Consider the following 25,722-nt stretch of genomic DNA (forward strand, 5'->3'; position numbering starts at 1 on the left):
CCCGACGTTGGCCGGTGGGTAACAACGGGAAAACGCTTAATTGCATCTGCGGGAGTTGCCATTCACCCCGACTGGCAAAAGCGTAGCACAACGCAATCCCGATGCAGTGAGTCAGAATCCCTCCCCTGCACCAAGCAGAACTTGCAGCCCTCCAAGCAGTTCGGAGCCAAACTTTAGTCAGACTGAGCCAGCTGCTCCCCTCAGGCTCAGTCTCCACAAGTCTTACCCCAGCTGAGAAAGAATCAGGATTGATACTCTGTCTCATGCTCTCCAGTAAACTTCGTTCCTTCTCCTTTTTTTAATTATTTTTTTTAAGGCTGTTGTGCTGGAAAAGGAGAGCACCAGAGGAAAAAGGGGAGAGGCGAAGGGAAGGAAGAAGTAAATTCACAGGGCACCAGAGGCAGTGATCTGAAGACCACCAGAAATGACTCTGCAGACTCAAGACACCATCAAAGCTCAACTGTCAGACCTGTGAGTTCTTGTACCAAGTAGAGCCCTGCTGAGCCCGGTACTCGGACCAGGTTCTGCTTGGCAGCCGGACAATCCCGGGTTTCACCTGCGCTGACCGCCATTCCCCAGAGGTTGAGCCCCTAGGTGCGGGCGGCCTGTAGGACTTATGAGACGGAGCTGGAAGCGGGGTGGTGAACGTATTGGCCAGGCCGGTCAAGAGAGTAATCCAGGTACAGGCAAAGTTAGAAGGCAGGCAGCAGGCAAGAGAGTAATCCAGGCACAGGTAGTCAATAGGCAGGCAAGAGAGAGTAATCCAGGCACAGGTAGTCAATAGGCAGGCAAGAGAGAGTAATCCAGGCACAGGTAAAGTCAATAGGCAGGCAGCAGGCAAGAGAGTAATCCAGGTACAAGCAAAGTCAGCAACGAGGAACAAAGTAGCGAAGAAGCAAACTACTGAGCAAGTAACACCTACCAAAGTAAAAGCCGAAGCATGGCGTCCAGGAAGAGCTCAGTTGATAAAGTGCTGGCGTCTGACATCAGCAGGGACCGGCAGGGAGAAGGAGCACAGCCACAGGACAAGAGCAGGGGAAGGAGGAACCGGAAAACCAATAAGAGAGAAGCAAGGGAAGCCAGGCAGAGAGAGAGAGCAGACCCAGGTGCATGGAAGTAAAGCAATCAAGGAGCCTGCAGCCAGAGAATAACTACACACACATGGCTCAGGGTTGTGCCAGTCACAAGTGCACATTGACGGGACCCCGCGCAGCCCAAGGACACCGCTTGCGTTGAGGTAGGGGACATGACATCAACTGGGGACCATTTGACCAACTGAACCAAGAGCAAATCACTCAGAACCAGAGGTAGAAAAGTGTGTCCATCCACCTGCTGGAACTTAAAAATATATGAGGAGCTGGACCGAGTGCCAAGAGAGATATGCCTCGGCTCAGTTCTCTATCTCCACCTGCTGGTTGATGGACACAACTATCTTGCAGGTTCAGGAACAGAGAGAAGCTTCGTAATGGAAATGCATTTTTAAAAATCCATCTGCAAAATGTTTCATCAAATTGAAAGTAAAATAGAAAGGTAGTTTAAATACATAAATAAATAATTTATGAACCAAACATCTGATTTAGATAACTGCAACAGGTAGCTTTGTGCTCTATGTAAGACACCTGTGACAAAAATGGAATTCCCCCAGCTTGTTACTCAACCAGACCAGTTCAAATATTCCTTAGGTGTGGGCTGCTAAGCAACTTATTATGGAGATCTAGGGAAAAGTAACAAGAACCCTGGTGGCTGATGCTCACTTACGAGAACGGCATGGGAAAGGCAAAACGCTCCCTCAGATCAACACTCATGAACGGTACATATTCAATGCCATTTATCTTCGAGGTCTTTCTGCACAAGATCCAAGAGAAGAGAAATGTTATTTTGGTCATGAGGGGGGGAACATACAATTTTGCAATAATTTTAAATGATTTCATTGTAAAGTGTAGGTGTTATGTGTGCATGTTATATACAATAGCAAACACCAAAACCAGATGCAGCATGTTTCATAGTGATGCAAGCATGGTAAATACTGAAAAGTGTCTAACATGAAGCTGCGATAAGTATAAATATATTAAACTGAGTGGCTACAAGACTACTTTAACCACCCATGCAAGAAGGATCCTTTGATTACATTTTAGATCCCTTAACCAGGTTTTAGCCCCTTGCCCAAGCCACAGATTTTTTTGGATTTTGAGATGGAAGCCTACAGATATTATAACAAAAGACTATATAATTGCTACCACACCCTGCATTATAGAGGTGCTTCTTTAAAGTAGATGCATCTATTTAGGCACAGCTTATTTATTTTTGTTACATTTGTACCCCGTGCTTTCCCACTCATGGCAGGTTCAATGCGGCAGGCAACGGAGGGTTAAGTGACTTGCCCAGCTTATGAATGTAAACGAGAGAACTTGCATATATGTGTGCATATGCCAGAATTCTGCCTAAGCACTATTCTGTAAATGCCTATCCAGTCTAACACATATTTGACGTGAGCGGAATTGGGAGGGACTCACACATGCACAATTTCTAGAATACAATAATTTATGCACACTTATCTGGCAACCAAGCAACACCTAAGCGCATACACCTAGTTATACCAGTATCCTATAAAAGGAAAGCAGGCGTCTATGTTCTTTTATTGAAAATGCTCTTATCAAGTGCCCTGTTACAGAACTGCTTTCTATATGGTCTCTTTTCTCTATAAAAAGAACCTAAATGATATAAACCAGGCTTGCATATTAATACAATTTATTAAAAAAATAAAAAAAAGACAGACACACAACTCTCTACAAATCAACATATATGTGACCAGAACCCCCGTGGGTCTTATCTCTGCTTTTCTATGTACTCTGTTGAAAGCCCCGTGAAAGTACATTAGGAGGACTGGCCGGCACTACACTGTCTAATGATTTCTGTGCACAACAATTTGTACTGACAACCAGTATTTGATGTAGAAAGCAAAATAACAATGTATGAGAAAGATAAAAATTAACAAACTACACAAATATAACCCCTCGTCAGTAACTGCACAATGCTATGCAGTTTGTTACATTTATTACCCATCCTACCAATAAAAGGGCTGAGGGTGGTTTACATAAATGGTGCTCATACTTGTCCTCGGGGACCACTAGCCAATTGGGGTTTTGGGATATCCCCAATAAATATGCATCTACCTTCCTAATGAGTAACTTTATTTCATTCTAGTTACAAAAATCAACATCTCTCACAAAAATAACTACAATTACTATTATCTTATTTAAATTAGAAAGAAAAATTTTCAAAACTTTAACCTAATCAGCTTCCCCTTACTGCTAACATCACAGCACAGTCATACTCATTCAACCCTATCATTCACAGTCAATCATTATTAAAATAGCCTCACACTCATTCTTCTGAAGGACTAAAGGAATACCCATACCAGCTACATGCTGCTCAAACAAAATGTTTTCTTACAGTTTTATCACATTTGTATTGTTCATATATTAGAACATTGCTGTAATATATGCCCATGATAGCTGTCATATCCAAATCATATCATTATAATAATGTTGGTATGCATCATATCATTCACTTTCAAACAGACCAGTTCAATCAATACTAATAGTCTACGTATCGATCAACATGTCCCAGACTCCTTGAGCATCCAAGCAAAAGCATAAATAAATGAAGGCTTTTCAATCTGGTGACATACGGTCCCTCAGCCTTAGTTCTAGAGAGAGCTGGTTTGCAATATTTTACAGAAACTACAGCCTTGTAATAGTCAATATGCTGTGTGATCATGGAATGGATCACACAGCATATCACCTCTAGATCACCCCTTTCAAGAAAATAATGTAAATTATGTATGAACCAAAGCTGGATAAAGCACCCCTTAATGTACGGCTTGACAAACACCAAGCACAAAGTGGTCACAGCCTCTAGACATTGCAGCATGGCACCTGGGATTTCATGCTTCTCAATGTTATGCCAGCATTGGCAACTACTGCCAAACAAGGGCTCTCCTGCAATCTGCACCATGTGGCTCCACTTTCAATAAGCTGGAGTCAGTGCAGGAATTTTCTGCCAGTCTCACCATCTGAGGTCTTGCAAGATTTCAGATTGTGAGACCACAGTTCCTGCACTGCATGGTTCAAACTTACTGAAAGACCAGTTGCACAGTGTAGACTGCATGAGAGTCCATATTTCAATGGAAGTGGGAGTATGAGCAGAAAATGACGTTGAGGTGAGGGAGACATAGCAAGCTGGAGTCTAGGAGGTGTTATCAAGTCCTCTAGCTGCCTGGGAGGTGAAGTATGACCAGTTAATTGGAGAGGACATGTCAGAATATAAACGCTCCTAGAATCAAGCAGCAAGAAAACAATCGTAGAAGAAATGCTTCTGAAATACCAAAAGAGCAATTAGGTGTGCATACCGTCTTCTTGAGTAATAGGTACTACTTAAAGTTTCATCCCCCAAGATGGATCTCTCATAGTAACATAGTAAATGATGGCAGAAAAAGAGTTGAATGGTCCATCCAGTTGCCTAACAGTCATTGTCATTATCAAATTGTTATTGAACCAACAATCTGATAATACTATTGCAACATTTTACTCGCTAAGTTCTACTGTATTATGTTTTCCCCTCCCCCACTGAGATATACAGGACCTGCACTCATAGCATAAGATATGAATGTGGTATTAAAAAAAATACACATACTTGATCCTGATCCATTCTTGTCATTTACAGGACTCAGGTCATAAAACATGTGCCCTGCACTGGCCCTACTTCTCAACCAATGGAATTGCCATTGAAACCCAAGCCCATCCTGATCTGTCTTGTCATATATGGGACATGGACTGTAGAAGTTTGTCCGACATTGGCTTCACTTCCCAACTGCTGGAGCTGCCATCTAAGCACCACTCCCACCCACCATAAATGAACTAATAACTGTTGATGCATTAAGTTTTATTTTGATACTATCCTCTTTCTATTTAGGGATACTTTGTGTCCATCTCACACATTTTTGAATTCCGTCAATGCTTTTGTCTCTACTTCCACTGAAAGGGCATTCCAGGCATCCACCACCCTCTCCATGATAAGGTATTTCCTGATGTAAGTCCTAAGTCTACCACCCCACAACCTCAATTTATGTCTTCTAGTTTTAACGTTTCTCTGTCTCTGGAAAAGATTTGTTTTGTAGGCACTGAATCTAGCAATCTCCACAAGAATAATGATCCAGATATCCAATTCATTTTTTTTTTTTTTTTTTTTTTAACAATATTTTTATTGAAAATTTTGAATACAAAACAAATCATAGCCATATCGCATCATACAACTTCCAAAGCTTAACTGAACATTGTTTTAGTCGCTCAAACATATATCCCCTGCCCACCCTCCCCCAACCCTCCCTCCCTCAGGCACTACGGGGAAGATAGTAGCTCTTCCCTCATAAGCTCATATGGTTGCCAGATTTTTAGAAACAATGCAACCTGCCCCCTTCTCATAGCTGTTAGTTTTGACATCTGATAGATGAAATCCACCTTTCGAATTATCAACTGTAATGATGGTGTGTTTTTCTGTTTCCAGGCCCGAGCTATTTCAATTTTTGCTGCTACAAAGTATTGCACTGCCAATTTGTGTAAGTGGGCCTTCACTCCCGGGGGTCTAAGATGTAGCAGACAATATTCAACTCGCCCTGGATATTGCACCTTAAGAATCGTATAAACCATGTGCAGCACCCGTGCCCAGTATTCTCTCACCTTTGGACAATCCCACCATACATGCATAAATGTCCCTTGTGACCCACACTCTCGCCAACATTCCGCTGACATGCTCGGGTATATCCGTTTAAGCCTTACCGGTGTGTAGTACCACCAGTAAAAAATTTATACCCATTTTCAATTAGTGGTTGTGCGATTGAGGGTTTCAACAAAGATCTAAAGATATGCTTCCAGTCACCCGAGGGGAAGGTCCTATGCAGCTCCTGCTCCCACCTATGAACATAGTAATCCTGCGGGGCCACAAGCAAGAGCAGTGCCCTGTATATTCTAGTTACACTTCCTTTCCCCCCTCCCTCTCTAATTGCTCTCTCTAATCCTGTTTCCACCAGATCCAGTTCCTCCCCTGCGCGCCGGCGTAGGAAGTTCCTTAAACAGTGGTAGAACACCAAGTCGCGCTCCTCTAGGCCATACTCTTCCTGCAGCTCAGTAAACTCCTTTATCGTCCCCTGTTCCCACACCTGCCCCAGCCTATAAAGCCCTTTGCGTGCCCAGTCCTGATAGACTTTCTCAGACTCTCCCAGTGGGAACCCTGGAGCTCTACAGATAGCCATTTGTAAGAAATACTTTCTATCCGGGAACACCCTCCTTCTCACCTGTAACCAGGTTGTCAATAAATGATTTAGGCCTACCGGGACTCTGCGGATTACCGCTCTTATCTCACACTCCGGGGACCAAAGGATATTACCCAGATATCGTGTAGCTAGCCATGTTCTCTCCCAGTGTAACCACTTTTTGTTGTTTTCCGGGTACCAATTGGCCAAGACCCGCAACTGTGCTGCTTGATAGTAGAGGATGAAATTTGGGACTCCCATACCTCCCCTGGACGGTGATTGAAACATCATCGACCTGCGCACCCTTGGCCGCCTCTTACGCCATATGTATGCAAACATTTTCCTATTCAACTGTTGAAAAAAGGAGCGCGGGATCGGTATCGGGAGAGCCAAAAATAGATATAATAACTTGGGCAATAACATCATTTTTATGGCATGCACTCTCCCCATCCATGACAATGTCATGCCTTCCCATCTGTCTAATTCTTCAAACAGCTCCTTCAGCTTTCTAGGGTAGTTCCCCTGGAACATAGTCTCTATCCTATCAGTTACCTGAATGCCTAGATACTGAATAGATTTCTCGGCCCACTTAAAAGGGTACAACCTCTGTAGCATCTGGGCCTCCTGTACTGGTGTTGTAAGGTTAAGTATTTCTGATTTATTGATATTTATTTTAAATCCAGACAATTGCCCATACTGTGTCATAACTTCTATTACTCGCTTTAGAGACCGCCGAGAATGCGCCAAGGTCAGCAAGATATCATCTGCAAAGAGCATAATTTTATGCTCTCGCTTGCCCCTTACCACCCCTTTTATTTCCCCGTGCTCACGAATTCTCTTGGCCAATGGTTCAATTGAAAGTGCAAATAATAATGGAGAGATCGCACATCCCTGCCTTGTGCCCCTGCCCAAGTCCAAAGGTTTAGAAAGTGAGCCATTAATCTTGATAGCTGCCATTGGCTTGGTATATAGTAATCGAAGCCATTGCAAAAACTTGCCTCCTATCCCTATCTGCCTTAAAACTGCGAACAAAAAGGGCCATTCCACTCGGTCAAACGCCTTTTCTGCGTCGACCGAGAGCAGAAGTACCGGTACATCCTCGTCCCTAACTTGTTGAACAATATGTAATAGGCAGCGGGTGTTGTCGAAGGTTTGACGTCCGGCGATAAAGCCCGCCTGGTCCTCATGAACCAAGGAGGGCATCAACCCCTGCAGCCTCTTGGCCAAAATTTTGGTGAAAATCTTATAATCTGTATTTAATAGTGATATCGGTCGGTACGACCCACACTGCAATGGATCTTTCCCCGGCTTTAATATCACGATTATCTCTGCCATTCTCCAGGAGTTCGGAAGTTCCTGAGCTTCATCAAAAGAGGCAATTACCCTCAACAATAGGGGCGCTATCCACTTGGAGAATAGTTTATAGAACCGAATGGGGAATCCGTCTGGGCCCGGGGCTTTATTATTAGGGAGGTCAGCGATTGCCTTCTCTATATCCTCCAGGGTCACAGGGTTCGATAGCTCCTCCAGCTCCCCCCGAGACGCCCCCGGGAAGTCCATCCCCTGCAGATAATGGGCTACTTCCTCTGGCACTATCACCCTTTCCGACTGGTATAGTCGTGTATAAAATTCCCAGAACACTTCCTTTATTTTCTCTGTTTGGGTATATTGCTCCCCCGATTCATTCTTTATGCACGAGATGGCATTCCGTTGGGCCTGCTTTTTAAGTTTTAGCGCGAGCAACCTACTGGCTCTATTCCCAAATTCAAAATGTTCTTGTTGTGTTTGTTGTAGTTGCATCGCGATCTCTGCCATTTGTAGGTCATTAAGTTGGGCTCTAAGATTATGTAGCTCTCCTGCCTTCATACTATCATTTGGGTCTGCTTTATGCGATCTCTCCATTTCTGCCAACTCTACCCTAAGGGAGGATTCCCGCTCTACCCTCGTCTTGTCCAAATGTGCCTTAAGAGCTATTAATTGTCCCCGTAAAACTGCTTTAAATCCCTCCCATAGGCTCACCGGATGCACCTCTCCCGTGTCATTAAACTGGAGATACTCCACAATGTATTTTTCAATTGCAGATATATTCTGTGGATCTAAGAGAATCGCCTCATTCATACGCCATTGCCTCCGCTGTTTACCCCCTTCACATATCTTCATAGTCAGCACCACGGGGGAATGGTCAGACCAGGTTCTAGGCTCAATAACCACCTCCATCATTTTTTCCCGTATCAGACCATCCCCCAGCCAATAATCTATCCTAGAGTATGTGTTGTACTTGGGGGAAAAGTAAGTGTAATTCCTTTCTGACCCGTGAGACTCCCTCCAGAGATCTACCAGCCCCCACCGTGCCATCCATCCCTTCAACGCTACTCGCTCCCTTTTTGCGTATGTTACTGTTCCCCCCGAATTATCCACCAAGGGGTCCATTGTTAGATTTAAATCTCCTCCCACAAGCAAATGGCCCTTGGCAGATCTCTGCAAAAGCCCCTCTAGCTCCTCCAGAAACATACCCTGTCCCTCATTGGGTGCATATGCACATACCATAGTATAGTACGTGTTGTACAGGGATACCACCACTATCACGTATCTGCCCGCTTTATCCTTTAGTACTTTATGGACCTCCCAGGGAAGAGAGTTTGAAAAGGCTATAAGCACCCCCTTTGTTTTCTTGTTATCTAAGCTGGATGCTCCATGTACTATGGAATATCGTCTATGACGCATCAAGTGTGCATGATTACGCTTTAGGTGAGTTTCTTGAATAAACAGCACATCCGCTTTTAAGCGTATGGCTTCCCTAAAAACCTGCCTACGTTTCTGGGGGGTGTTAAGACCTCTCACATTAAATGTTACACATGTGCATACAATCATAGCTAATCGTTTCTGTCACGCTAAACAAATCCCCCCTCAGTGCCCTTTTCCCTCCCAACCCTCCCTCCATCCCCCACCCTACCTTCCCCCTCCTCCAATCATGACATACCCTGTTGCTCATACATGGCATGTCCATATAGAGGAAGTTACGTCTAGCCATCAGCAACTAGCTATCAGTCTTAACCTAACGACACACAACTTCTTGTCCTGCATGTAAAGTATACTCAGCACAAAATTGCGTCTGCTTCTCTCAGCAACTCAGTCCAGTCTCATCCCTTGTCTGTAGACTGTGTCAGTTTCTTCTCCGAAATTTGCCTGCGCAGTCTTCCCTTGCCCTGTGTGACTCGCTGCCATTTCGGCCTGACTTTCCTTGGGCGCTCTCTCTCTGCAACTGGTTCTTCCTGTGCCAGATAAGCTTGTGCCTCTTCCAGTGACACCACTCTGCACTGCTTACCGTCCTTGTAGAACAGCAGGGCAAAAGGATGCTGCCACTTATATCGGATCCCTTCGTCCCTAAGTTGAGCAGTCAGCGGTCTCAGTTCGCTCCGCCTTTTGAGCGTGGTGGACGACAGGTCGTGATACAGCTCTATGGGATAACTGTCCCATTCCACAGGCTCTGCTTCTCTCGCCTTCTTCATTATTTCTTCTTTAGTTTTATAGTCCTTGAAGCAGGCCACTATATCTTTAGGTGCATTCTTATTCCGTCCACCCAGCGCTCTATGTGCCCTCTCAATTATGATATCAGTTGGAACACGAGGGTCCTCCAGCGTCGATAATAGCTGAGCCGCTATGCGCTGGACTACCTGCTCACAGTTCATGTACTCTGGGAGTTCCGGGACGCCGCGGATCCGGATATTGGAGCGCCTACTTCTGTTCTCGAGGTCCTCTACCTTGTCCAGTAGAAATTGGGTGTCTTCACTCTGACCTCGCGCCCGCTGTTCCAGCGCCTGGACTGCCTCTGCGTTTTCCTCTAGGCCCGACTCCACCTCCGCTACGCGGTTGCCCAACTCCACCATCTCTCCTCTAAGTTCCGCCCCAAGGGCTGCTATATCTTGACGCACCCCTTTTAAATCTTTTAAGTCCGTTCGTATCTCCTGGAACCACGTGCAGAGTTTTGCCCAAACTTCCTGCTGAGGTATGTTCTCCATGTCGCCTCCCATTAATTCTGCTACTTCTGGGCCCCCTTGTTGCGTTCCAGTCGGGCGCGTGCTCTCTCCATCTTGCAGGAGGCCCGATTTCGGCTCCCTGCGTTTGAAGCCGTACGCTTGCAAGTCGGCCGATTTGGCCGCCCCCGACGCCATCCGGGCTTTCACCTCGTATTCCCCCCTCGTTTTCTTATAATTTCGCTGGGAAGTGGATCGTTAGTGCCGCTCGTTTGCTATTGCCTCGACAAGTTGCTGAGGAGCTCCCGTTTCAAGCAGCCATTCGTGCTGCTGACGTCACTTCCTCTCCCATATCCAATTCATTTCTATTAATGACAGAGGAGATTCCATCAGACAGGATTAGTGGAGAGAAGTGTCCTCTTGAAGTATAAGATGAAGTAGAAAGGATAAGACTCAGGATTATCAGAATTCCAAAATAGCAGAAAGCCAAGACAGGAAAAGAACAGAGACCCCAGAATTTAAGAGGCATTTGTCAAGAATATCCCCTGAAAACTGAAACTTTTATGTTTCAATGATTTTTATTGACAGCAAATCAAATACAGTTACATCCATCTGGAAATTTACATGTTAGTTCTTTGCTATCTAACATTATATAACTATTAACTCCCTCCCTTCTTTCCCAACCCCACCCCCACCCCTTCCCCCCCTTCCCTTATTAACTTCTAAATATAACAGCAAGGAAGAGCATTAGGAGATAGGTGGCAAGTAAATGTCTCTTTACTGATGGTTGTAGCGTATTCCAGAATTTGCCCCAGGTCTGTTGCAGTCGCCTTCCATCTTCTGAGTGTAGGTCTCGGACTGCGCATCGTTCCAATTTGGATAGATCTATCATCAGTATTCTCCATTGAGTAATGTTCGGTCCCTTCCGGTCCATCCAATCATTTAAGATCACTTTCTTTCCTATCAATATCGCGCGTTGTAGAAATCTGCGGTATCCCGGCAATGCCGGCCTGGCATATCTGTATACTTCAAATAAGATCAATGGCTGTAACACTGTCTTTCTATGCTAACATATCCATACTGCTTCGAGCACTTGCTTCCAGAATCGTTGCACTCTCGAACAGGCCCAGAACATATATCCCAAAGTAGCCGTTGGGGCAGTGCATTTTGGACAATTCCCGGTTGCACCATATCCTGCTCTCCGGGCTCTGTGCGGTGATACATATAAACGGAGTACGAATTTATATTGCAGTTCCCAATATCGTGCGAATGGCGAGGTGCAGAGTGCAGACATCAAAAAGTTTTGTATCATACTGTCCGTCACCTCCTCAGCCAGGTCTGCAGACCAGTCCTGCGCCTTTTTCTTGTAGTCTATGTCCTCTGTGGTGTCTAGCAAATGTTTATGGTGGTACTTTAGCGGGACTTCATTTTGAGATCCCAATGTCAGGGCTGTGCTCAGTGTAACTGAAACTTTTAAAACAAAACTGAAACTTTTAAAACTCTGCAGAAGAGCTCAAAGGAAAAGAATCCAATTTCATACGACCTCATCAAGCTGTGTTTTGAAAGGAGGCAGACATTGAATAGATACTCCTCCTTCCTGTTGTAGCCCAAGGGGCCAACTGGAACACTAGAGGAATATTCAGCCCATTTCTAAACAGAATAGTCATTATAAATGCACAAGGGAATTCTGTGTAATATAGTTTGGAATGAGAGCCGAGAAGCAGAAAATGAAAAGAAAGAACTTCTCTATATTTGCCCTGTACACTTGAGAATATAGAGGATTCCATCTCAATTTGGCTTCATTCACAAACGCATAATTCTTGGTCTTGGGACCATATCCCTGGTGCTTGGATCGATGACTGACCTTAGAGGCAGTTCAGACGCAAGAGCTCATATGAGACCTTTGGAGCATTCACTTTTCAATCGCTGCAGGAGCTGTCAACTAGAAGATTGATGGGGAAGGAAGACGGTAGGTAGAGAAGAGCTACTTTGCATGCATGCATGAACGTTGAAGACATCTAAAGAGGCGGCATGCAAACTGAAGGACAAGGACAAGGATCTCTTATCTTTACCTTGACTCCATAGAGTTTCCCTGAAAAGACCAAAAAAGGATCAGAATCACAGGGTCCAGTATTAAATCTTGGAAGAAGAAATCTTCCTTCAGGGTACTGTGAAGGAGGTGAAACATACTACAGGTAGAGACAATTATCAAGACTCAGTAAGCTGCAAACTGAAGCAACCACCGAAACAGCCACATGGGAGGACTGAAGACAGCTCCTGCTAGATAGGGTCCGAAGGTAGAGATGTGACCTTGTGATGTGGCCTACTTGGAAAAGGCTGCCATTCACAGGAGAAATAGAAATGAACTGATCCAAGTGAATAACAAGAAAGCATTAACCTTGCAAGTGGAGATAACTCAAGAGTCCTCTGAGGAATCAACACAATTCATGATGGGGAAACATATCGAAATACTGATATTTATCCTTGGATTCTCTTGCTGGGTTAGATGACAGCTGCCTTCCCGGATGAACTACTGTGCTTCACTCTAGGTATTCCAGTATTGAAGGCTTAAATTAAGCTATAAAAAGATATCAAGAACCACTTAATTACTGCTTTATTAACTATGGTGGTTAACTATCCACCAGATAAGTCTGAACACCACATACTGCTCCACTACAGAGGGATCAGCTGGTTAAACTGAACAGTGCCAAGATAGTTCAAGAATCTAGGCATAGCTGCAGCAGAAAAAAAAATATGCTATTGTAGGACAAAAAGTTGACTCTCTCTGTATTACTGAGGAAGTGCTGCTTTTTTTTTTTGGGTTTGTTTGTTTTTTTTTAATCCAGATAAGGAACGGCATAGACTCTAATAGAAAGAAACTGGGCGGACCCAGTCCATGAGCACTAGAAGCAGTCCTGGGAACAACACACTATCCCAATATACACCCTCCCTCCACCTTCTTCCTCCCTTACCCATCCACATTTTGTTGTCCACCTCTTCATACACTATATTACAGCTGTTATCCAATCTGTGATACCTTGTAAACCTATTATGTAAGCCGAATTGAACCTGCTAATAAGTGGGAAAGCGCGGGGTATAAGTGTTACAAATAAATAAATAAATAAATATAAGACTGACTACCCTAATTTCTAGTTCCCTTATAGTGGAGGCTACTCTTATAACCATTGGGTTCAAGGTAAGTGACTTGCTCAAGAAAACAAGGAGCTGATATGGGATCTGAATCAGACTGCTTTGGTTGTCATTGTAGTGCTCCAACAACGTTTTTTTTTTTTAATGGCCCAAATCATATCCATCCAACCAATAGGAAGAGATATTGCACTGCTGGTGCTAATGGCACATACCCCTTGGGTCTGCGGGAAAGAGAAAATAAAAACACATGTCTCTCAGTTGACTCTTGCAAAGGAAATCTTGAAGTAAAAAAAAAATAAAAATAGAGAAGAGTTCCTATAGAAAGGGAACCCAGCCCAAACATTGCAAATGCTCCCTGAGCGGTATCAGGCAATTAGGCACCCCAGAAATGCAAGTGGCAAAATGGTGGCTCTTCCTGCGTTTTCTCCTCAGACAAGGCAGGTCTGACAAGGCAGCAGAAGCTCTGAAGTAATCAGATATCACACTTATATTCCAAAAAATTCATAAGAGTGTCTGCTGGAAGAAACAAAAAACAATGACTTTCAAGAGGAAGCAGATCAAATAGAGTCACTCTCCAGTACTTCTCCTCAGGTACACTAACCACCATCAAAATTTAGTCCAGTGCAGTGGCTTAAACAGAAAGGATACCCCCTTGCTAATATGACAGCCAGCTGCCTGCCCAAACTGCCTCAGTGATGGCTGTAATAATGAAGGCCCCACCCACAATGTCTGAATTCCTATAAAGAAAGGAAATTAAATTCCCATGGCTCTCCCACTGTAAGAAGTTCATTTCACTCAGTCCCTTGAATGTCAGTAATGTCCAGATAGTCTATTTTTAAGCTGAAGAGGAAAGAAGGGAAAGGAAAGGAAGAGGAAAGAAGGGAAAGGGAGGGGAGGAGGGAAGGAACTTGGAGTCCACTGAGTGTTCCTCTCTGGCTTCATTTTCTTGCCATCCTAAAGTTCCCCATGCTCAACTGGAAACCAGACCTTGCACTGGACCAGGAGCTAGCCTCCTCCAATGGCACTTCAATCTCAGACCCCTCCCAAGAAAAGAAAGGGGCATGAAAGGTAAGGGTCTTGGCATTCCCAAATATTTCCCAGGCTGTTTTTTTCTTTCAAGCTTTACTAAGAGGGAACTTAGCTCAACTAGACCAGTGATTGCTGGTTCAGTTCATTTGGCCTATCCAGCCCAGAATCTGTATGGTGAACCATTACTGTGCAATAGAGACAGAGAAATACTAGATATATGTGCCTGCAAGGTGCTCTTATGGAGCGGATCACACAATTATTTTCTGCCTTCATTCGCTGATCAACAGGCACAACACTCACATGTTCTGGACTAGTTTGGGGTAGATGCTAAGGAAAAATTCCTTGGTTTACTCTTAGCATGAAATGGAAGACTAATGTCTTTGAATAGATTTTTTTAGTTTCTCACCTATGAGAACACAAGCACTAAGCATTTCCTTTGCTAGGAGTCAAGGAAGCCCAGTGCGAACCCACAGATAAACAAGGGGGCTGATTTATGACAAGATCCTTTATGCAGCCCTAGTTCTGCATATGAACTGTGTTTGTGTTTTCAGTTCCACAAAGGCATTTAAGTGAAAAAGATGGAAAATATCTCCATGCCTTACCTTAGTACTTCGATCTCCTCAGCACTATACTTCTCTCGTGCAGTCTCATGGTTAGTCTGCACTGTTCGAACTGGCTGTGTTTTATCATTCAATGTAAAATCTGGTCCCAGGGGAAAGTATGTTCTAACAGGTTGGCTGGGTTTAGCTGCTGGCAGCTTGTCTTTTGAAGATGGCTTGGATACAGAATCCTTCAGTGATTCAGCTCTAACATGACAAAAAAAAAAAAAAAGCTTAAATGTATATAATTCTAGTACTTCACTCATTTCTGAATTTATTAACTGGCCTACATGCAAATTTGTTTTTACAACCATGTGTTTCTAATTTATAGTAGTTTATCTTCCTACATATTGCTCCTTCTCAAATTCTACCTTCTTTAGATTATTGTAAACTGCTTTGCTACTGGCTATTTTAACTTTGAAAAGCAGTGTATTACCAAAGTAGATGTCATGATATCCACAAAGATCCCACAAAGCCCATGCATATTATTTACAGCACATAGACTGCACCGCCTGTGTTTGGCATGGTAGTATGCAGTGAATGAAGGCTATCGGATATAGTAATTTTTGCTGAATAAACATAAATAACAAAGCACACACACAAAGAAAAAAATCACGTTAGGAATGACAGAACAGATTCATGTTTATAGATATTTGATTATCATGAACGTGGGCCACTACAACGTTTTGTTTCTATAGTATTTGTTATTGTACTTTTGCATAAAAGAAACAATTTTCAGAACATGGTGAGAGGGAGGGTGTGTATGTGTGTGTGGCATGATATTTACATGGTTCAAATTCTATTTTCTGACAGACAACAATCAGTTCTCTTCAACAACAGCACATCATTACTTTGGGCACTGAACTGTAGGGTGCCACAGGGATCACACTGTCTCCCATTTTATTTAATATTTACCTCAAGCCTCTGGCTGAGCTGCTGTGGTCGACTGGGACAAAATTCTATATCTCTGCTGCTGCTGATGTGTAATTACTCATGCCCTTTGAACCAGATCTACCCACAGCTTTGAATAAACTGACTGCCTAACTGCAACTCAGTTTTAGTGATATTGTTTAATGTTCTGCCTTACTGGCTTCAGCCCACATAATGGGCTAGATGGACTCATGCCGTCTCCTTTCTCAATCTAACTTCTTTGGCTCCAGCTAATTCAGAATTCTGCAGCCCGACTGGAAAGGTGGCTGCAAGCGGCGTGACATCATCACATCCATCCTGCAAAAACTACACTGGCTACAGGGCTAAATTTAAAACTGTGTTTGATTTTCAAGGTCCTCAGATAAAATAGGCCACAGTACTAAGAATAACCTAGACCTCTACACACCTTTGAGACCCCTAAGGTCTGCACTGCAGATATCCAGAACACCTGACTGATTGGGATTCCCTCAGGACAGGTTTGGGAACCACTGCTGTACACATACAGCAAAACAGACTGTGATGCCTCTCCTCACCTACCTCCCAGGTTGTCCAGCACCTTCAAACTTCCAAATTAACAACGCTCTGCACATTCTCATTATTAGGGTCCCCAATGACGAGGCCTAGACTTTCAAAAAGTTTTACTTTCCTACTACACCTTCAAACTATACAGACATACACTCCATTCTCAATAATTCATGCATATGTTTTATTCCATTGCATCAAGGTTCGAGGATACTCATTAACACACTGTAATAATATACACCGTTTTGCTAATAAACATGCCTTTTATAAGAACTAAGGGTAGCCATACTGGGTCAGACCAATGGTCCATTTAGCCTAGTATCCTGTTTCTAACAGAGGCCAATCCAGGTCACAAGAAACCCAAATAGTAGCAACATTCCATGCTACCAGTGGCTTCCTTACAACTGTCTCAATACTACACTATGGACTTTTCTTCCAGGAACTTGTCTAAACCTTTTCTAAACCCAAATACGCTAATATGTTCACTAACTGTAAACTAACAAAGAAATTCTTGTGAATCCACAGAAAATCCCTCAACACAATCGCTAAAAATTCCAACAGTAAGACTGAGAAGCCAGAGTCCAGAGGTATGTACCAAAAGTGGCAATCAGCAGGTAAATCTGCCTATGGCTGATATCTTGTTGTGATCTCCGATTCAAAATCACCTCCACACACTAGGCCACTCACCTTTCTAGTGCCTGCCGAGCCAGCTGTTTCAGTTTCATCTGTAGGGTTTGATCAGATGTTTCATTTGACTGAAATGTGTTAAAAAAAAAAAAGGAATTGGTGAAAAATTCCGAAAGCAGTGAGAACCTTATATGCTGATGATGACTAATAGGGTCCAATTTGAATCACAAAAATAGTTCTAGTAAACATTTTTTTTCACAGTTTCAGCTGAAAGTTTAAAAATAAATCAATAAGATTCTTTATCATTCATATTTTTATTTTATTATTGAGTGTGTCTTCTGCTTAACCACTCTGTCAGGCATCCAGTTAAAGTAGGTGCTGCTATGCTAACTTGTAACATCCTTATATAGATAACACAGTAACACATATGAGTATACAAAGGCACATACATAAATAAGAACATCACTGGGCTGGAGGTATGGGGTGGTGGGACAGCCACAGGTACTCTGCTGTTATGTACAGATGATGTTTATGAGTATCTGGAAATTAGTAGTCAGTTTGATGTTTCATTATTCTGTTTGTAGGTCCTGAGATGTTTTCTAATGACTTGTTTGAAATTTAATAAAACAGATTTAAACCAAATAGGAACATTGCAACAGTGAAATCATTAAAAGGAGATTTGTATAAACAGGGGCATAGACAAAAGGAGTTTATCTTTTGCTCCTAAAGTATAAACAAGATATATAAGGACAAAAAAAAAAAACCAGTAAAGGCATGGGTACAAGTACTGTGAGCAAGACCCAACTTTGGCTCTCAAACCTAAAATGGTGATCTTCACAGATACTTGGATTTTCAAGAAGCCCAAAATGAATGTGAGGCATATTTTCAAAGCACTTAGCCTTCCAAAGTTCCATAGGTTTCTATGGAACTTTGGAAGGCTAAGTGCTTTGAAAATATGCTTCTAATTAGTGTGACATTAATTTGAATAAATTAGAGACCTAGCTCTCATAATTTTATCATATGCATATTAATTCTGAATATCCTGAAAACCCATCTATGGGATCCCACAACAGGTTTGGGAAGCCTTGGTCTAACACCTCATTAAATAAGTACTGGAATGACGACACAGATAAGTATGCTCAGGGAGTTTGGTAAGGATGCAAACTCCAGCCTGAAGCCCTAATAGACCAACTAGAGTAATGTATTACGACTAGAAAGCAGTGGACAGAATGAGGAAGATTAAGGAAAAAAAATACATTATGGGCCTTATACTATAAAGGTTATGTCCCTAAATTTACGCTCCTAAATTACAAGTTTTATCTATTTTGCAACATCGATTATGCTCATAATTTAGGAGCATACATTTTAGGAGCATAACTTTTATAGAATAAGGCTCTATATATGTGAAGAGACTGGAGGGGATGTAAGAGGATAATTAATCTGCAGCTATCTCATAGATTTTAGTCTGGCCATTTGTTGTTTTTATTGTTACAAATATTTGGCTTTGCTATCTTAGGTAGCAGTTAATGATGTCCACCAGTGTTCCTGCTTTGTATGTTTGGTTCCACCCCCCAACTCCTTACATTCTTCAATTGAATTGCATTGATATTTTTACCCTTTGTACCTTTGCTGTTTATATGCTTTTGGTTTATTACTTGTATCTGTTTTTTTGTGTGTTATAGTCTTCTTCTTTTACCTATTTATATTTTTAAAATATACACACCTTCTTGATGTGTACTCTAAAGTCAGTATATTGAAATGAATAAACCTAAACATTTTGTTGATTTTGCATTTTTATTATTCTTAATTTTTGTGTTTCTATTGTATTTATTACATATGGTATCTTTTTGGGCAGACTGGATGGGCCGTACAGGTCTTTATCTGCCGTCATCTACTATGTTACTATGTTATTATGTTTTATGCATCACAATTATGTTTAGATTGGAAACTGCAGTGGATAGGCTGGTTTCAGTATACATGATATATACATTTTTAAAACTAGAAGAAACACATATTCCTGGATTTCTAATAAGGCAGAATTGGCACTTAAGGATGTTACAAAAAAAAAAAAAAAAAAAGGGAAAAACTCCTTTTGCATTGTCCAAACACCTCTCAAACTGAGCAGCAGCACTGGTTGAACCCACTCTCTTAAAGGCACAAAAGCCCATGAGAGGAAGTGACGTCACCGAAGCTGATGGCTGCCTAGCGTTCTAGCTCCCGTTCCTCGACAACTACAAAAGCTATAAAAAGCTATCACCAACCTGTTTGGATCGGCCTGCAGTGTTCTCCGCTGCTCCTCATTGAATTTAAGATGAGTAAAGCGACCTCGGCGCGAGCTAAAGTGCAGGAGAAGGCAGCTGACGGCGGGCCGGCCAAAACCGCGAAGCGCCACGAGGTAATGGTGCCGGTCTCTCCTTCTGACTCTGACTCAGCGCTTTCACTAGCGGAATCGCGGAAACCGCATATTAAAAAAGGAATCTCAGGCGAACTTCGCCAGATCCTAAGCGGTATACAAGCTGATATAAATAAATCGAGGGATGAGATTTTGGAAAGAATGGAGTCGTTGAGCTCTGACCTCCGTGAGCTGGGGAACAGAGTTGAGGAGGTAGAAGCCAAGGTGGATGAGCACTCTGAATCCATACACTCAGTCGAGACCAATCTCCAAGCTTTAGATCAAAAACAAATAGATCTAACATATAAGCTTGATGATCTTGAAAACAGGGGAAGGAGAAATAATCTGAGATTCCGTGGAGTTCCTGAGGGTGGAGAAACAGAGGATGTTATTCAAATTGTACAGACACTGTGTGCCAGCTTGCTGGGGGCCGACGCTGAAGGGGTAAAGATTGAGATCGACAGAGCACATAGATCCCTGGGTCAGCGGCAGGAAAACAGAGCGCGGGACATTATCACCCGATTCCATAGGTATGAAACAAAGGAACAATTGCTTAACTGCGCCAGGAAAAAGTCTAACTTGGAATTTGGTGGGGCCACTGTGTCTGTCTATCAAGACTTATCACAGTTCACTCTGCAGCAAAGACGACTCATGAAGCCAGTTCTGGACATTTTGGCCAAGGAACAGATAACATATAGATGGGGCTTCCCCTTTTCCTTGATGTACTCACTTCAGGGGGTCAAGATGAGAGTGACGTCGATGATGGAAGCTTGGAAATCCCTGCATGGAGCAGGCCTGATACAGACTAATAAACCGCCTGGCGCTTTGGCCCCAGCCACGAAGACAAAGCTTCAAAAGTGGCAAAGGATTCCTGCCACTCCTAAAAGAAATATTCCAAAAAGAAAAGTGGCTGTGGATGAAACCTGAACTTTACCAGAAGAAAAATGGCTGAAATTGATATCCTGGCTGGTAATGTTGCAAAGAGTTATTGGTGTTACTCTTTGTCTCAAGTTTGAATATGTTTTGTTTCTTGTTTATTAATGCTACCTTTAGCAAAAGTGAACTTTAATATTATAGTTAATGGAGGAAATGGTAATTAAGGATGTGAGGCTCCTTGTGAATGAAGTTGCATAAGTTACAAGATATTAAGAGGAGGGGAAATTTAAGGTTATGAACAATGGGCAGGGACCAATCATGAAGACGGGTAATTAAGGTTGCTCAATCTGGGTCCATAAAATTGGTGATGACATAGGTATTTGGGGGGGGAGGGGGGGCTGGGTTGCCTGAATGCTGGTGGGTTACTTCCTCGCTTCCCACTACTGGGACTTGATCCCGTTAGTTGGTGCTAGACATGGGGGGATGGGGGGGACATGGGTAGGGGGAGGGTCATCACTAGGGGGAGGGAGGGTTAGGGAGGGAAGGGAGCACAACTGGTATTGGATAGAACAAAGACATGAAGTGGATGGATCCCTCTTGGAGGGAGAGAAAGCTGATGTAATATCCCAGGCATGAATACAGACTTAAAAATCTTATCATATAATGTCAAGGGGCTGAATATGCCTCAGAAAAGACAGAAGTTTTTCAAAGAGATGCAGATGTTTAGGCCGCACATTGTATTGTTGCAGGAGACCCATCTCCGTAGGGCACATGAGAGGCTGTTAGCTCATCCAGAATACCCATGCTCCTTCTTCGCTTCCTCTGCTGATGACTCCAAAAAACGTGGGGTGGCAATTCTGTTCCACAAAACAATATCAGGCCAAGTAAAGAAAATTAGGCGGGACCCGGGAGGGCGTTTTTTACTTTTGCAAATTGTCCTGGATCAGGTGGATCTCACGCTTGCTTCGATTTACGCCCCTAATGAACATCAGGGGTCCTTTTACACTAAGGTGAAAAACACTCTGGCTGCATTCACTCGGGGTTCTTTGATTATGGGGGGTGACTTCAACGAGGTTATGGACCCCGGGTTGGATAGATCTGGGAACTCTCAACATCCAACGTCTAGGGACTCGGTGGCACTGGGCTCTTTGGTCCGTTCATTGGGCACCCTGGATGTATGGAGATTAACTCATATGACGACCAAAGATTACACTTTTTTTTCTCCTGTACACAACTCATACTCCCGGATCGATCATATCTTCCTCGACGTTACACTAGCAGAGAGGGGCCCGAAAGCTGAAATTGGCAACATTACATTTTCAGACCATGCCCCAGTTTGGGTAACCTTGTCGAGTATCAGAGCTGAGGCCAAAGATCAAAGATGGACACTTAACACAGACCTATTGCTGGAGGGGGAGGCTGTAGAGGGGTGTAGGAAGGTCCTGAAGGAGTATTTGGAGTTCAACATGGAATCGGGCCCCCCCCTTAGCGTGGTATGGGATGCTATGAAGGCAGTCTCAAGAGGGTACTTCATACAGTTAGCTAGTAGGCGAGCGAGGGTTCGGAGGGCCCAGCTGGCACAGTGCTTGGACAGGATTAGGATCCTAGAGGCACAGCATAAATCAGGTGGTTCCCCCTCTGTTCTGGAGGAGCTGCGTGGACAGAGGCTCCAGCTGGATACTATTTATTCTGACCAGCTAAGTTGGTTACAATCCAGAAACAAAGTCCGATCCTACGAGTTTACTAATAAGGCAGGTAGACTCCTGGCAATAAAGCTGCGTAGGCAAAGAGTGGACCGAACGGTCCCTCACATTAGGGACTCGAAAGGAGAGTTGTTGAACACCTCTGAGACCATAAGGAAACGCTTTAGTGAATTTTATCAGAAACTATATGCGCAGGAGACCAATCCACCTGAAAATGCTATCCTGGATTATTTGGCAGAGAGTGAACTGACCTCTATAACCAGCCAGCAGAGGGCAGCCCTAGATGCACCGGTAACTCCGGTTGAGGTCCAAAAAGCCATTCAACATTTACCTTCCTGTAAATCACCAGGCTTAGATGGCTTCCCGAATGAATTTTACAAGAAATATGCCCCTGAATTGGCCCCCCTGTTGGCTGATTTATTTAATTTGATTGGGAAAGGGGAGTCTTTGCCCACCTCCATGTTGGAAGCATGGATTGCAGTACTGCCCAAACCGAATAAAGATCATAAGGATTGTGGATCCTTTCGCCCTATATCTGTCTTAAATGCTGACGTCAAAATTCTAGCTAAAGTCCTGGCCAACCGTCTAGCACCTTTGCTCCCAGCTGTTATTCATCCTGATCAGGTGGGATTTGTCCCTTATAGAAAAGCAACTGATAACACTAGGCGAGTGGTCGATTTAATATACTTGGCTAAGAGAATGAAGAAACCCCTTTGTCTCTTAAGCTTAGATGCCGAAAAGGCCTTTGATAGGGTGCATTGGCCATTTATGTATAAGGTGATGGAGACCTTTGGGATAGGACCACAGTTTTGTGGATGGATACAAGCATTCTATAGCTCCCCTAAAGCCTGTGTTCGTGTCAATGGGGGTAACTCAGGGATGATACCCTTACATAGAGGCACTAGACAGGGCTGCCCTTTGTCTCCTTTATTATTTGCAATGGTAATGGAGCCGTTTGCAACCAGGTTGAGAGCTGACCCCAATATATCGGGACTCACCATGGGTGGGAGAACACATAAATTAGCCCTTTTTGCAGATGACGTTCTGTTATTTGTTACTAACCCCCTGACCACTTTCCCTGGGCTCCTGCGGGAAATAGAGGAATATTCGATTGTGTCGGGATTCAAAGTTAATATGTCCAAATCTGAAGTCTTAAACATAACCCTTCCGACGGAGCTTATGGAGTCATTGAGGACTTCCTACGCATTTAGATGGGCGGCTAAGAGCATTCGCTACCTGGGGATTAACTTGACAGCAGATCTATCAGATCTCTTTTCGGCTAATTATAAAGGTTTGGGAGAGGCAATTACAGAGGATCTGGGTAGATGGGGGGATATCACCCTCTCGTGGTTTGGCCGAATAGCAGCAGTAAAGATGAATGTCTTACCGCGCCTGCTCTACTTGTTTCAGGCCCTTCCAATCAACATGCCACGTAGATTTCTATCAATGCTACAAGATCGTATAATGCGCTTTATCTGGGGAGGGAAACGCCCACGCTTAGCACGTACGATTCTGTATCAGAATAGGGCGAGGGGAGGGCTGGGAGTACCCAATTTGGCCTGGTATTATAGAGCAGTTCAGGCACGCGCAGCAGTGGAGTGGTTCCAGGACTACCCAGATAGGCAATGGGTGCAGCTTGAACAATATACCCTAGGTGATAGGTCCTTGGGGGCCCTTATGTGGATACCGGGCTCACTTAGGTCCCTGGAAACAGGATTATGTCCTTCAATATATGTTACCCTTTCAAACTGGGATAGCATGTTCACACTCCGGCGCACAACACTATCTCGTCTGTCACCCATAGCCTATAATCCTTTGTTTTACCCAGGTACGACAAGGGGAATATTCACAAGATGGTACACTGAGGGACTACGACAATGGGGCCATTTATTTGATGGCGAGAATTTGTTGTCCTACTCTGCAGCTCTTGAGAAATTCCCGATAGTGGGATCTGATCGATACGCCTATTTTCAATTGGCATCCTTTCTTAAGACAAGGGCAGTTCGGGAGGTTATGGCCAGAGAACAAACAGCGATAGAGCTTATCTGTGAAGGTCCTCCTACGACTACTGGGCTGGTCTCTCGCCTGTATCACATTATTAATAGACAATCCCCGAGCTATACACTTCATAGGAAGGGTTGGCAGAGGGAGCTGGGTATGGAACTGGAGGAAGCTACATGGGAGAGGTTGGAGCGGGCAGTGGTGAGGGTGTCGTCTCATGTGCCCTTCCGGGAGAATGCGGTGAAGGTGCTGTATCGTTGGTACTTGACACCTGAGCGTCTTCAGCGTATTTACCCCACATTGACGGGGCTGTGCTGGAGGGGTTGTGGGGTACGTGGCACAGCTGGCCACCTATGGTGGACCTGTAAGAAGGTTAGGGCCTATTGGAGATCGATTCATAGTAGGTTACAAGGATGGACGGGCAGCCCAATGCCATGGAGCCCAATGTTCTTTCTATTTTTTGGGGGAGCAGTGAACCTTTCCAGAAACCAACATATATTTGTGGGACAGGCCATAACTGCCGCAAGAGTTATAATTGCTGCATGTTGGAAGCAGCCCATGACTCCGCCTATCACTAGATGGGTCCAAAAACTGAGATACACCTGCGAGATGGAAAGACTTCTAGCAGAGAGGCATAACCAATTAGGCAGATGGCATCAGATCTGGGACTCTTTTCTTCTTCATGTATAATTTGATTTAAGGTTTCTGTTAAAGTTGTGCCGGAAGGGTGGGTGGGAGGGGCAGGGAGGGAGGGATGGGTAAATAATAGAATATTATAAATGAAAACTCTGAAAATGTGAAGTTTTGGAACCATAAATCTGACTAATTTATTTGACACTTCAATGCAATAAGAATTACTTACTTTTGGTACATAGAGCAATAATCACTTTGACTTGTATTGTATAAACGTGAACTTTTGAGAATACTTTGGCCTACATAAATGACATGTACTATGGCTTGCATATTGTACTATGTTTCAGATGTTTTGTATTATCTATTAATAAAGACTTCAAAAAATTAAAAAAAAAAAAGGCACAAAAGCCCAGCAGCATTTGTAGCACTCTAAAACAGAACCGCCTTTCAAAGAGCAGATCTGACTGAACACTGCTGTTCATGTTGTTTTGCTAGGAAGAGTGGACCATGGGGACAGAGGAAACATGCTTTTCATCATAGCACACCATTTGAGTGGCTTCCTCTCACGTCATACACCTGATCCAACCTGACAATCAAGTGGCATAAAGTTAAAAACAATTAGTTTGGGTGGAATGATGGGCCATTGGATCATATGTGGGAAAGACAGGTCCTGTTCCCAGATTTGCTCTTGGCTCCTTGGAACCTCAGGATATGGAAGTGCTACTGAGGCTACAATTACAGTTCAAGAGGAGGGCGGGAGGAAGAGAGCTGTCCCAGCTATAACACAGCAACAGTGCCTGTTGGTCAGCACTGGACATGCACCAAGTTAAGCAGGGAATCACAGATCTTGGGCTACTGGCCAAAGGACTGACAAGGAGATGGTTAAGGCAAAAAAGATGACACAGAATGAGTGAAAAATGAGGTAAAAAGCATAGTTTGAAAAGAAAGCGGTTTGAACGTATTTTCAATTCTACTT

The 25,722-nt window shown here is 43.6% G+C and overlaps 1 protein-coding gene across 1 annotated transcript in view; it reads right to left on the minus strand.

The window, feature by feature from the left end:
* The window catches only part of CAPN7 (calpain 7), a 120,100-nt gene that overhangs the window by 71,146 nt on the left and 23,232 nt on the right, over window positions 1-25,722 (minus strand). Inside the window, exons 4-6 of the mRNA XM_030206312.1 lie at window positions 17,202-17,269; window positions 15,066-15,269; window positions 1,759-1,845 (exon numbers count right to left, since the gene is read on the minus strand). Of these exons, the coding sequence (XP_030062172.1) occupies window positions 1,759-1,845; window positions 15,066-15,269; window positions 17,202-17,269 (359 nt within the window). The remainder of the gene's footprint in view (window positions 1-1,758; window positions 1,846-15,065; window positions 15,270-17,201; window positions 17,270-25,722) is intronic.

The sequence above is a fragment of the Microcaecilia unicolor genome, chromosome 1, assembly GCF_901765095.1.
Source record: "Microcaecilia unicolor chromosome 1, aMicUni1.1, whole genome shotgun sequence".
NCBI classification, from domain to species: domain Eukaryota; kingdom Metazoa; phylum Chordata; class Amphibia; order Gymnophiona; family Siphonopidae; genus Microcaecilia; species Microcaecilia unicolor.